The sequence below is a fragment of the Phascolarctos cinereus genome, unplaced genomic scaffold, assembly GCF_003287225.1.
Source record: "Phascolarctos cinereus isolate Bilbo 61053 unplaced genomic scaffold, phaCin_HiC Scaffold_4;HRSCAF=312, whole genome shotgun sequence".
In the NCBI taxonomy this organism is placed as follows: domain Eukaryota; kingdom Metazoa; phylum Chordata; class Mammalia; order Diprotodontia; family Phascolarctidae; genus Phascolarctos; species Phascolarctos cinereus.
The window spans coordinates 339616832-339630793 of record NW_027555847.1 but is presented as its reverse complement, the minus strand read 5'-3'; the positions used below and the strand labels follow the sequence as shown (position 1 = coordinate 339630793).

The window sequence follows — 13962 nt, the reverse complement described above, 5'->3', positions numbered from 1 at the left end:
AGAAATGTACCTATTGTCTTTGTTACGAGACTGCTAGGCAGAGCTGTGGATAAAGTGTTGGACCTGGAGTCAGGAAGACATGAATTCAAATCTTGTCTCAAGCCCTTACTGTGTGACCCTGGGCAAATCCCTTAACCTTTCTTAGCCTCAGTTTCAGCATCTGTAAAATGGGGATAATAACAGCACCTATCTCCCAGGGTTTTTGTGAGGATAAAATAAGAAAATATTTGTAAAGCATTTCATAAACCTTAAAATGCTATATAAATGCAAGCTATTAAAATTGTTTCATTTGAAATTAGAACTAATTTTGAACATGAGTCTCTTGCTTGACCTGTGAGTTTTTCTTTAAATTTTAAGGAGTGGTCTTGTAATAGTGTTTTCATAGCATGCATTAAAAAATATAAACTATTTATGCAACAGAATATTTCTGCATCTTATAGAAAGAGTTATGCCCCACGTCTGACACCTATTGGCTGTGTGACCCGGGCTAAGTCACAGCCTCTAGGAGGGTCAACTCAATGACACAGGTCCAGTAGAGGGAGTCTGTTCATGCAGGAGTTCCCTCTATCAATGACATTTCAGATCCCTATTGTGAAAATACCAAAATTAATATTACCTCTGATTTGATTTCTACTATATTGATACTACTATGTAACTGATTTTATTTTGTATTCATTTTTAAATCAGGTCTGCATCCATCTGGTTTGAATTTAGCTTAGGAATCCAGCTCAGTCTGTATCCACCTGGCTTCAGTAGAGATCAGGAATACAGCTGAGCCAGATCCAAGTTAGTTTAGTTTAAAAGAAAGATTGTTATCTCTCACACCAATATCCCCTAGCATACTTCATGGACATCCGTTTGTTTAGCCCCACAAAATTACCATCCCCAAAAGATATGGTCAGTCCTTTCCTGTTTTTGTGTAGTTAAGGCAGTTTTTATCTCCTTCAGGGAGACAGCATGTCTGTTAGTTAAGATCCCCTAGCAAAGACTACAGGATACAGATGGGCACCCATAGAATAATTAACATTTCTTAATTGTTAAGAGGGAGTGATTGGCCTTACCTGAAAGCCAACCCACCTTTCTCAGCACAGTCAATTATAATGTTCCTGCCTCAACTCTACAACCTATCACCTTTTCTCCAGGCCTAATAAGACCTCTTCTTTGATTTGTGTTAATAAGGAGGGTCCCCTCCTTCTCTGGAAGGTCACTAGCCTTACTGAGACGGCCAGTCTGACCTGCTTTGTTAATGGTTCTTCAGCATACCTTTATTGTATTTTACTCACCACACTACACTTATCCTATCCAAAGAGTTTTGGTGGTGGAAATTAACTCAGACATCTGCCAACAAGATCATACTCTCTAAAAGGGGGAAGTAGTGCTAGAAGGAAAGTTTTCAATAGTATTAAGCAAAAGAATTTAGTCCTCCAACCTCTCACATCTGGACTGAAGAGTAACGAGGCAAACAAACATTTGACCTTGATTTGGCCATTAGAAATATTTGTTGGATGGCTGCATTGTGGGAGGCCATCCAGGTCTCCAGCAATCAGGAGTTAGGAAGAAAGGGTTTGCCTAAACACGCACAGGCCACACTTCTCCCTCCACCCACCTGCTCTCTGCAGACACACCACAGACATAAATAATATAGAGCTATAGTAAGTCAGCTTCAATTTATTCCCCAGGGGAATCTGTCCTGCTGTCCAGTTCAAGTCTTCACTCTTCCCCGGGGTTGCTAAATAACATTCAAGACAAGCATATTGTATAAAAAGTTAGTGATATTAAAAAAAAAAGATTGGAGGAGAAATGTCAGGAAGCTATATATCAAGGAGAGAAGGAGTGGAATTCAGGGAACTCTCTGGGTAGGGTCAATTTTGTATATACCTTGATACTTGACACATGTATTGCTTCCCTGGAAAGAATGGAAGTTGGTTGAGGGCAAGGCATATACTCAGATTGAAAACAAAAACAAAAGGTGGCTGAGAAGCAGCCCCACTAACAACATTCCAGTCAACAGAAAGAAAGTGAGAAAAAAAATATCTTGAAGTTTCAAAAACTTTAGCCCAGTTTGTTCAAATTCAGAGTCACAGTCTGGTTGACCATTCTACTCCTTCTGTCTCCTGAGGGTCAGAGGTATTTGTCTCCTGAACCTTCGGACTCTAGACATAAACAATTAAGAGTGCTGGCTTTTGAGTCAGAGGATCTGGGTTCAGATCCTGGTTCTGCCTTTGGTACTTATGGCACCTCAGCCAAGTCACTTTTAATTTCTCTAGGCCTCAGTTTCCTCTGATGTAAAACAGGGAGGAGGTAGATATCTTCTAAGGGCCTTTCTAAGGCTAGATCTAGCATTCCTTCTCCTTTCTACATCTTATGGTCACAGCTTAGTAATTTCTGTTCCTTTGAGGAGGATGCCTTACTTTTTCCTATGATCTTTCATTTAAAATCTATGGAGTATCCTTGCTTTGTTTAGCACACTCTAAAAAAAAAAAGGAAACTACCTATGCAACAGAACAGTTTTGCATCTTATCCAAAGAGCTAAGTACATCTCTGTACTTACCCTTCCCTAGGTGTAGACAAGGTTTTTTAAGTCCATACACATCCTAACAGTTATCCCTCTATCTAGATCTTAAACTAGAAGTTAAGATTCCGGAGGAAGAAAGAATTAACAGTCTTTCCCATCTCCCTTTCAGGTTCTTACCATATTCTTTGCATCTAGTACTCTTAGGTAGCTAGATGGTCCAGTGGATAGAGCTCTGTGTCTGGAATCAGGAAGACCTGAATCAAATGCAGCCTCAGATAATTAACCTGGGCAAGTCACTTAACCCTGTTTCCCTCAGTTTCCTCATCTGTAGAATGAGCCTGGAGTAGGAAAAGGCAAACCACTTCAGTATCTTCATCAAGAAAACCCCAACTGGGGCCATGAAGAGTCAGACACAGCTGAACAACAACCCTCTAGGCCCTTCTCCTTCAGTTCCCCACCCTACATCCCCTTCCATCCCCCATTCCCCTGGTTTTTAGGCACAAACCTCATAGCCCTTCCCATGGCTGGGTGGGTCAGGTCTCCATACTTGTCAGTGTGTATAAGCGGCTGCCCCTCTCTCTATCAGACTATCTCAGTAAAGGATGGATTTTAAGCTATTAATGTCTGAATTTTGGCTGCCCAGGGAGGTCACTTTCATTTATCACATTCGCCATTATGTAACCATCCTTTAAAGTGTTATTTTACCTTTCTTAGAACCACTTACCCCTGATTGGGTGAGGTATGCCTCTGTCCCTCAGGAAATAAGGTACAGATTATGGAATCAAAGCAATGTATGAGAAGAGAAGGAGAAAGTTCAACAGACCTTTAAATTCCTTCTGCTTATTCTCCTATTCGCCCACCCCGCCTACCTTTTCTCTTTTCTCCTTCCCTCCATCTCCACCCCCTCCCCCATGCTTACGTTCCCACCAACTGACACAGACATGCATGCCTGCTGGCTGATGAGGCAGAAAGATTTCTAGGTTTGTCTCTGCCACCTAATGCTGTGCCCAGTCACCTGGAGTTAAATTTCCAGAACCAGAGACAAACTGGCAGCCATGAAGTCTGATCCCTGCCTACAACCACAGACACTGGGGCAGCTCTAGCACTGGCAGAATCAGAGATGCACTGAAGCCATGCATTCCTCAAAGGCCTACCTGTTCTGAGGGCAAAACAGGTACCCCTCCAGAGCAGTATTACTAGCTGCCAGACAGAGACTCATTTGGAAATGGAACAGCAGTCAGAAGAACAGGGTTCAAGACACAGTTGATCTTGGACTAGTCTGTCCCACTATTTAATGACTTAACTGTATCACTATGGACAAGCCTCCATTTCTTCCTCTGTAAAATGACAGAGTTGGACTACAAGATCACCAAGTTCCCTTTCAGTTCTAACATTCTAGCCCAACAGTTCTTAAACTTTTTGGTCTCAGGACCCCCTTTACAATCTTAAAACTTAGTAAGTACCCCTTTTATATACTCTTTTTTTTCAAAGCAATCAGGGATTAAGTGACTTGCTCAGGGCCATACAGCTAGTGTCTGAGGCCAAATTTGAACTCAGGTCCTCCTGACTCCAGGGCTGGTGCTCTATCCACTATGTGCCACCTAGCTGCTCCTACTTTTATATACTCCTTAAAATTATTGAGGACCCTAAAGGGCTTTTGTTAACATGGCTTATATCTATCAATATTTACTGGATTAGAAATTAAAACTGATTAATTTTTAAAATATTTCTTTATTAAATCATTTAAAATAATAGCAAACCCATTACATGTTAACATAAATAACATTTTAATAGAAAATTTTCTTTTCTTTTTTTTTAAATTTTTTCCCCCTTTTTTAGGGTTAAGTGACTTGCCCAGGGTCACACAGCTAGTAAGTGTCAAGTGTTTGGTCTGAGGCCAGATTTAAACTCAGGTGCTCCTGATTTTAGGGCCAGGGCTCTATTCACTGAGACACCTAGCTTCTCTCAAAAATTTTATTTTCTAAAACAAAAAAATTAGTAAGAAGAGTGGCATTGGTTCTCACATTTTTGCAAATCTTGTTACTGTCTGGCTAACAGAAGACAGCTAGATTCTCATCTCTTCTTCTGCATTCAGTCTGTTGCAATATATGGTTCAGATGGAAGTATATGAAGAAAATTCAGCCTCACACAGATATGTAAATAGAAGAGGAAGGAGAATTTTAACAGGCTACTAACGTTTTAATTATTATGAAAATTGTTTTTGACTTCTTAGGCCCACTGAAAGGGTCTCAGGACCCTTAGGGATGCTTGGACCTATTTGAGAACTGATGCTGGGATAGATTGAAGGTAAAAGGATAAGGGGATGGTAGAGGATGAGATGGATAGATAATGTCATGGAAACAATGAACATGAACTTGGACAGACTTCAAGGGATAGCAGAGAATAGAAGGGCCTGGCGTGTTATGATCCATGTGATCTAGAAGAGTTGGACATGACTGAATGACCGAATAAGTCTAGCCCAATGTTCAGATACTCAACATACCAGACCAGGGATATAAATAGTTATGATAACGCTGTCATGGTAACCAAAAGAGATGCACTACTACCAAATGCTCTGAAAAGTCTAGTGTAACAGATGATCATACAGATAATACAGACAATTAAGAAAACAGGTTCACAGAACAAGTTCTTAACATGGGGATATTAAGAACCTCTGATTCTATGACTTTAGAGGTGAGGAAATGGAGGCTCAGAGAAATCAAATAACTTTTCCAGAGTCCAGGCTGCATCCCATGAAAAAGCCACGTGACTCAGAAGCCTCAATCTGAATACACTGGATTAAACAAAAGTAAGCTTTTAATAATAAATAAAAACATGTCTTACTGGAGAAATGTCCAATGCTCATCAAGAATTGTGAGCTCAGTTCACAAGAGACTTTTCCATTCAGTTTATCGAAGCAGCAGCTTGAATACAAGCAGGGAATCAATGAAGTGATTAATGCCCAGAGTGAGGAACTCCAGAGCAAGAGATCCCTCAACCAACAGGAGATGCAACCCATCCATAACTTAGTATATAAAATCAAGGGAGTTGCCCAACATCCAGTGGTGAGATGACTTATACAGCTAGTAAATGTCAGAGGCCAGATTTTAATCCAGCAATCTCTAAATTCAGCAGTCTCATTCTAACTGTCCTGCCTATACAAAGTGATTTTCACCCTAATTATAAATTTGTTGTCCCCTCTAAATTATATAATTTATATACGCCAACAAAACAAAACATTTGGTGGGTCCTGTCTCCAATATTCCATTTGTACCCTCAGAATTATGAATGCAAGGTATTTTAACCCAAACACTGGGGAATTTCTTACTCTAGTAAGTCTTCTACACCCACATTATCTATCTGAGTGTTCACCTGGCTGCCAGCATAGGAGGACACTAATTGGTTCATCAGCCCCAAACCATGCCCCATTGCTGCTATCCTCATAGACTGACTGCTATCCTCATAGACTGACTGACAATCAGATGCTAAGCATGGCACTCATCTGCTTTCTGGACTAACAGGCAGGTTCCCCTCTGTGTCAGACTTATCTTGGTGACAATAGAAATTTCCCCAATGACCTCACAAACGCACCTCAACTTCATTGATCCTGACCCCTTGCTGGTCAGCTCCTCTAGTCCCAGCTTCTTTCCTCCAACACAACTGAATTATAGGAAATGAAAGAAGGCGGAAATCAATTTAAAAAAAAAGGTTAAGGAGGAAGGAGGCACTGTAAACACAGGTAGCAGAATGCAGAGGATTTTTTTTTAAGTCACAAATAGAGTCAGGGTTGGGATAAGGAGTGAGAAATATGGAGACAGCTAAGGAGTTAGAACAATGGAAGAACAATGGAAAGAGGGAGACAAGTGTTAAAGCAGAAGGCTCATGGGTTCTGGAATCAGAATGCCTGGGTTCAAATCCCACCTCGGACAATAACTACCTGAGTAACGCTGGGGAGCTCTTTGATCTCTCTGAGCCACCGTTTCTTCACCTCTAAAGTCACAGAATCAGAGGTTCTTAATATCCCCATGTTAAGAACTTGTTCTGTGAATCTGTTTTCTTAATATTTTGATCAACTGTATTTCAATATGATTGATTTGCTATATAATCCTTCGAATTTTGTTTTATGCATTTAAGAACATTCTGAGAAGAGGTCCATAGGCTTCACCAGATTGCCAAAGGGATCCATGACAAAAAATAGTAAGAATCCCTGGAGTAGACAATCCCTTAAGTTCTTTCCAATTAAGATACGTGTGCAAAGACATACTTCCAAAACAACAAGAAAGGGAGAAGGAAAAGGAAGGGGAAAGGGAAAGGGGAACCATAAACCATAGCAACAAAAATCATATTAGCAATCATACATCTAATACCACAAAGTCAATTTTAAGTCTACATTATCTAGTTTCAAGATAAGGATCATTTAGAATTGGAAGTGACAATTAGAGGTCCTCTAGTCCAAGCCGCTCATTTTATAGATTGGGAAACCGAGGCTCAAAAACAGTGACTTACCCAAGGTAATATCAGTAGTGTCAAAGAAGGATTTAAACCCAGGTCCTCTGACACCAAATCCAGTATTTAATCAATTAACACATTAAGCACTTACTATGTGCCAAGCACCATGCTAGGTATTGAGTATAAAGATAAAAAGAATGAAAAATCCCTAATTATAATATGCTTACATACTAAAATAAGTACACATAAAAATACAGAAAACATAAAGTTGAAAAATACATATATATGCATATGTGTGAATACAAAACGAAGTTAAATACAAGGTAATATGAGTGGAAATGTACTAAAATTTGGGGGGGGATCAGAAAAGGCTTCATGTAGAAGATGGTGTCAGAGCTGCCTCTGAGGGGAAGAGAGGGATGAATGAGGAAGGAAGGAAGGAAGGAAGGAAGGAAGGAAGGAAGGAAGGAAGGAAGGAAGGAAGGAAGGAAGGAAGGAAGGAAGGAAGGAAGGAAGGAAGGAAGGAAAAGGAAGAGAGGGAGGGAGGGAGGGAGGGAGGGAGTGCTTTCCAGGGCCTGCCAGTGCAAAGACACAGGGATGGAAGTTCAAGTATCCTGACTGAAGAACTGTAAGAAGGCCAATCTGGCTGGATTAAAAGAATGTGGGAAAGGAAGTAACAGCCAATGAGGATGGAAAGGTAGGTAGCTAAACAAACTCCTCTAATCCTAATCCTAACTCTTCTCCCACAAAATAGTGTATAGCTAGTGTGGTTGTAAATAGTTAACTCCACCATCTTTGTAAACTGATGAAATTGTGAGTCACTCATTTATATTTAAGTTTTAATCACATCAGTTCTTGATTGAGGTCTCCTTAGCTTGCTAAAGAAAATGAGTGGAGAATTTAATTTAGATGCTTGTTTGCAATAAGATGAACTAATTTTACTCTTGTTTGGGATTTTCACTCATCAAAATCCAAAATCCCTTTAAATTTTCCCAAAGGGAAAGAATTTATGAGTGTGTGCTTTCTGGACAGCTTCATTCTTTGTACTTGGTACACTTAGCCTTTAAAAAGGAAATGTATACTGGCAACCAATTTATTTAGAAATACTGATGCAAAGTTTTATTTTTCCCCACCCTCAAGACTTTAAAATATTAGGAGCAGAAAGAGTATTGGCTGGAAGAAATTAATGCCATAATAATATTTTACCCTGGAGGGAAGAGGAAGCTACTGGAGCTGGTTGAGTAGGGGAGTCACATGATCAGATCTGTGCTTAAGGAAAATTACTTGGACTGCACTGTATTGGGTGGACAAATTGGGAGATGCTTGAGATGGGGAGACCAATTATAAAGATGTTGTAATAATCTAGGTGAGAGGTGAAGAGTGCCTGAATAGCTGTATGAGTGTAGAAAAGGGGTTGGAAGTAAGAGATGTTATGAAGGTAGAAATGTCAAGATTTGGCAACTGATTGGATATGTGGGGTGAGGGAGAGTAAAGAGTCTTATGATGACAAGGTAATGGACCTAAGACACTGGAATGATGGTGGTACCTTCAGGAGAAATGGGGAAGTTGGGAGAGTTTAGGGAGAAAGATAATGAGCACAATTTTAGAAGGGTTGAGTTCAAAATATCTCATTTTGAAATATTCACTAGGCAACTGATGACAGGAGATTGAAGCTCAGAGGAGAGTCTGGGGCTGGATATGTGGAGCTGGAATCACCTGCAAAGAGATGATAGTTAAACTCTGGGAAGCTGATGAGGTTTCTGTGAGAGCCTAGAGGGGGAGAAAAGGGGCAGGACAACCTTGAGAAGTACTCACAGTTAGGAGATGTGGTGATGAGCCACCAAAGCAAAGTGGAAAAAAAAAGCCATCAGATAGCTAAGAAGTGAAGCAGAAGAAAAGAGAGTCACAAAACCCAAAAAGTGTCTAGGAGGAGAAGGTAGTCCACCGTGTCAAATACAGCAGATAGATTAAGAAGGATTAAGACTGAGAAAAGACCATCTGATTAATGGCAATTTTGGAGACAGCACAGTTTCAGATGAGTGAGCAGGTCTGCAAAAGTTTGAGGAGAGAAAATGGTAGTAGCAATCTTAGACAACTTTTTCAAGAATTTGCCTTGGAAATCCTATTATGCCATGCTGCCTCTCACCGCATGACAGAACATGTTTCACATTCTTAGAAAAATAATGAAACAGAGAAGATCCTCAACTCAAGTCCTGCTCCAATGCCTCATGGAGATGTAGATAGGTGACCCTGGATTCTGTGCTAAAGGAAAGTAACCTCTGGCAGGACCTACCAAGCTGGAAAGGCTTCCCCTACATCTGTCATTGGTCTGTTAAACAAGGACCATCATGGCTAATTTCAGAAAGGTTCATTGACAGGTTAAACTTTGGGTAATACTTTTTTCACCATACACCTCTACAGCTGAAGAGAGATATGTATACTCAATTAAATTACCCATCTATAACACAGTGAAGCAGACAAGGTTAATAGCTACTGTATTTACATCTAAGCCTTAAAACTAAATTGACCAATATTAACACAAAAATAACATTAGGCCTTATATTTATAATTCCTTCTTAAAACTTTCAAAATCTCTCCATAGTGGGCACCCTGAATTTCAAAATTGAGGTGTGGACTGGAGAAACCACAAGACTCCTAGTTTAAATAATGTAGCATTTCACATGAGTTAAATTGAAATGTGAGGAGAGAAACTTTGACATGAAGGGATGGTGAACAAGAAGAGTTCAGGCCAATGGCCAAAAAGGAATTAGGACCTTTATTTATGGCAAAAATATGACATGTTACATGAGTCACATGCAATTTCTCAAGTTCAATATTTCTATATAGGAGAGGAGGCTAAAAAAGAATTAGTAGAAAGCACAGGAAACACAGGCATCATTCCTGCCTTCCCTTGGCATGAAATCTGAAGCCCAGTACAAGAGAATAATTTTAAAGCACTGAGTCTCAGGAGAGAAAATAAAAATTTGGTCAGGTGGAAGTCGGTATGGTACGGTGGAAAGCACTTGGAGACAAAGGACCAATGAAAATCCTGCCTCCACCACGGGTCACACCACCTGTGTGTGACTTCTCTAGGCCTCAGTTTCCTCATGTGTAAAATGGAGAAGAGGTGGACTAGATAAACTCTATGGGCCCTTCCAGTTTTTAATCGCTAATGCTAAGAAGAAGTTCAGGATGTTGCCCTCCAGACTTTAACCCTAATATGGCCAAGAAACTATCTGGGACTAAGAGATTGCTTTAAAAATGCAACCCCTTAGTTTCCTTTGTAGCCCTCCTTCCCCCTCCCGGGGGAATGAGGGAGGGGGCGCTTTTTGGTGAGGCTGGGGCGCTGGCCACACAGCCTCCCTTCCTGCAGCCCCAGCCCGGCCCCCGAACCTTCCCCGTGAGCCGCGAGCCCGCGCGCTTAGCCACGCAAGAGTTAAAGTCTGCGGTCCTCAAATTACCAACATGGCCTCAGAGTTTGCTAGATCACCGCTGAGCTCTCCCTCTTGCAACGCTTCCGCTGGGCAGGCCGGACGGAGATGGCCCCTGGGCACCTGTCCCCGGCCTGCCAGCCCTGGCCCCTCCGGTTCTCCAGATTCCCCACGTCCGCGTCCGCGGATCAGCACGCGCGGGGCCCCGCGTCCGCCCCTCTCCGGGCCCGCCCAGCGCAACCAGGGCTCCCAGAGAGGCCACGGGCAGGCGAGGTGAGCAGCCCATACCTCCGAATGCCTGGCGCGTCCAGAAGAGCCCCAGGAAGGCGGCGAGAACGGGAAGGCGGCCAGCAGGGAGCCCCTTCATCCCGCCAGGAAGCGCCCCCCGCGCCCTGGGCACATTCCAATCGCGGGCGGCAGCCCGGGCTACCTGCCCCGCTCGGGCCCCTCCCCAGCGGGCGCTCCTACCACGCAGCGCGGGCCTGACCGGGCTGGGCTGAGGGGCGCCGCCCCCTCGCTGCACCAGGCCGGCCCGGGGCAGTGGGCGGAGGAAAGGGGGGAATTGAACGAGATTTTTGAGCTGCAGCTGTTGTGCTCTATCAGGCCTGTCGACCTGGCAGCCCCTCAGTGGAGAGCTCCCCTTTGGAGATTTGGACGTGTTTGGAGACCCCTTCCAAACTTGTGGCATTAGCCACAAGTAGCCTGTGGAGAGGAGAGGGCTGCTGGGACCTTACCCAAAACGTAGCTCGAAATTGGCGCAGTGGTGCCAATTATACATATAATGTATAATTCATCCCTAGAAGTTATTTCTCGAGTATCGATAGGGCGCATAACTTTAACGTTTGGTGGAAGAGGTGGTCCCAGGCCCTCAGGTGTCAATACATTCGCTGAGACTTAAACTCTGTAAAAGCTTGAGGCTGTTTTTTTAAATCAGCAGTAACTGATTACAAATTATTGTAGCAAACTCCTGGTCAAGTCAGCAAGCATTTATTAAGCCCTTGCTATACTCCAGGCTCTGTGTTAATCCCTGGACAAAGCATTGTCCTCAGGGAGCTCACCTTCGAATGGAGGAGACAAGAAGCAATTATGTGCAAATAAGACAGATATAGATATAGATATGTGTGTATATCTACATAATGCATACATCTATGCATATATATGTAGATCTGTCTCTATCCATCTATCTATCATCTTTTTTCACTGGGATACTGGGCAAATCACTTAACTTTTCAGTGCCCCAGGCAACTCTTTAGATGCTTCAAAGAAGGTGCCAACTTGGTAGAATTTCCTTACTAGGATATTTCACAAGGCCCCCTCCTGCCATTCCAGTCTTCATAGACCTTACTCCCCTCCTGAAACAAAGCATTTTATACTAGGCAGAGTGGACATCAAGTGAAAAGGCAGAGAGAGGCCTGCCTAACCACTAACCACACTGAGAGGTTAAATGGTCTTGGTGGGTCTCCCACTCAGCAATACAAGGCAGTACTTATTCTAGTAAATCAAATGAATGATAAAGGCTGTAAGAGCTATAGGCCTTCGAAGTAGGTAGACATGGCTGGTCTGGTCAGGGAAATCTTTATAAAGAACACACTTGAACTGAGTCAAACCTATGGCTAGGACTTGGTTAAGGAAAGAGAAAGCGGGGAGGCATTTTTGGAAGTGAAAACAGTATCTACTAAATGATACAATATGTCAAAACAGAATCCCAAAGTTGGAAAACACCTTAGAGATCATTGTCTAGTGGAAAGAATACTATACCCATGTTTTGTCTTTTTTTATTTTTAGGCAATTGGGGTTAAGTGACTTGCCCAGGGTTACACAGCTAGGGCCCGATTTGAACTCGAGTCCTCCTGACTCCAAGGCCAGTGCTCTATCAACTTCGCCACCTAGCTGCCCCCTCAATACCCATGTTTTGCTACAAGTTGTTTAGCCTTGATTAAATCTTTTCATCTCTTTGGACATCAATTTTGTCATTTGTGAAATGGGCCTAAATGATGTCAAGGGACCCATGCTGGGGAACTCTCACAACACTCTCTTCTGAACATACTGCAGCTTGCCAATTATTTTCTTAAAATTCAGTACTCTATAGTGTTGTTATGGGAGAAATATCTCCTCTCTGAGTTCATGTAGTAGGTAACTGCTGCCAAAATAGATTTACCACAATGCAGAAATTATAAAGGTAAAAACCTAGGTTTTATTATTAGGCTGAAGCATAGGTTCAGGCTTGGAGAAAAAAAACGAACCTGAACAACCATTAGGATTCTAATAAGCCTTCTTGTAGGCAAAATTACATCAGAGTGACAGAAGACTAATTCTGTTAGATATTGCTGTCTTGTGAGTTCTTCTTAGGCCATAAAAGTTAAAAGATTCATAGTAGCATATTTCCTTAAATGTCATAAAAGTTGAACAAACTTAGCTAAAAAGAGACAAAATCTCATACATCTCCTAAAGAAATAAACTCTATAGGTAAAATAAGTCAGGTTACAAATTAAACTACATTTAGAGGGTTCACAAATAGGTGAAATTGAGGGAAAAGATTTACATGTCTTCAAGGTACCAGAGACATTTGAAATTCTTCCTCTAGCTTCTTATTGGAAGAAAATGTAAGTAAATTTTCACATCCCATGGGACAAGTTTCAGCCAGCTCAGCAACCTGTCAACTAAAAAAAAAATGCCTTGACCTTTCCTTAACATTATTATTCTATGAATCAGGTTTTGGTCAAGTAAGGTCAACATTAACTGAAGATGGGCCTTTAGTCAACTAAAACCTGCAGGAGGAATGGCCCTTACCCCTGAATAATTAATTAATAAATTAATAATTACTGAAAAGAAATTTTTAAATTCCCATTACAATGTCTACTCCAGTCACTGAACACAGATGTAGCATGACCAGGGTAGAATACTATACTATTAATGCAGTCTATAGTTGCATACCTTCTCAACCATATAGTACTTTATAATTTTCAGAGAGTTTTCATATACCTTATTTCATTTGACCTAAACAGCAATACAATAAGGTAATGCAGGTATGATATTATCCCCATTTCGCAGCTAAGGAATATGAAGCCTAGAGAAGTAATGTAGTGCCTGTGTACTCTCCTCTTGGCACTTTGCTCATGGTGGGGATGAAATTAAAGCTTAGAGGTTCTCTTCTACACAGGCATCAAGCCCAGATCCTTGGTCTCATTAACATGCATCACCTGAGTAATAGAATTAAATAGTCCAGTGGAAGGGGTGGGGAGGATGGAGTTAGCATCTAGATCTTCTCTGCAGCTGCCTCCTCCACTGTCCTTCCTTCTGGGTCCATCCTTCATCCTGTTTCATCCTGAGACTTTCTCAAATCCCAGCCATGCATTGCTCAGCAGTCTAAATTTGAAAGATGTGGCATTTTGCTGAGTGTTGGAGAACTCTGCCTAACCTGCAAACGTTAACACCAGTGTATTTGACCATCCCAGTAAATAATACCAAACCTCCAACATGTGTGCATCTTGTCCAAGTGATTGCCAAGTGTTTAGCCCTACTATTTCCCCCAAATATAAACATTTGCGGTTGAGAAAACAACAAAGT

General features: G+C 41.7%; 1 protein-coding gene across 1 annotated transcript in view; it reads right to left on the bottom strand.

The window, feature by feature from the left end:
* The window catches only part of LOC110215539 (chondroitin sulfate proteoglycan 4-like), an 85207-nt gene extending 74263 nt beyond the window's left edge, over positions 1-10944 (bottom strand). The window contains 1 exon segment of the mRNA XM_020997126.2: positions 10684-10944. Within this exon segment, the coding sequence (XP_020852785.2) occupies positions 10684-10762 (79 nt within the window). The 5' untranslated portion in view covers positions 10763-10944.
* Between the last annotated feature and the right edge of the window lie 3018 nt (positions 10945-13962).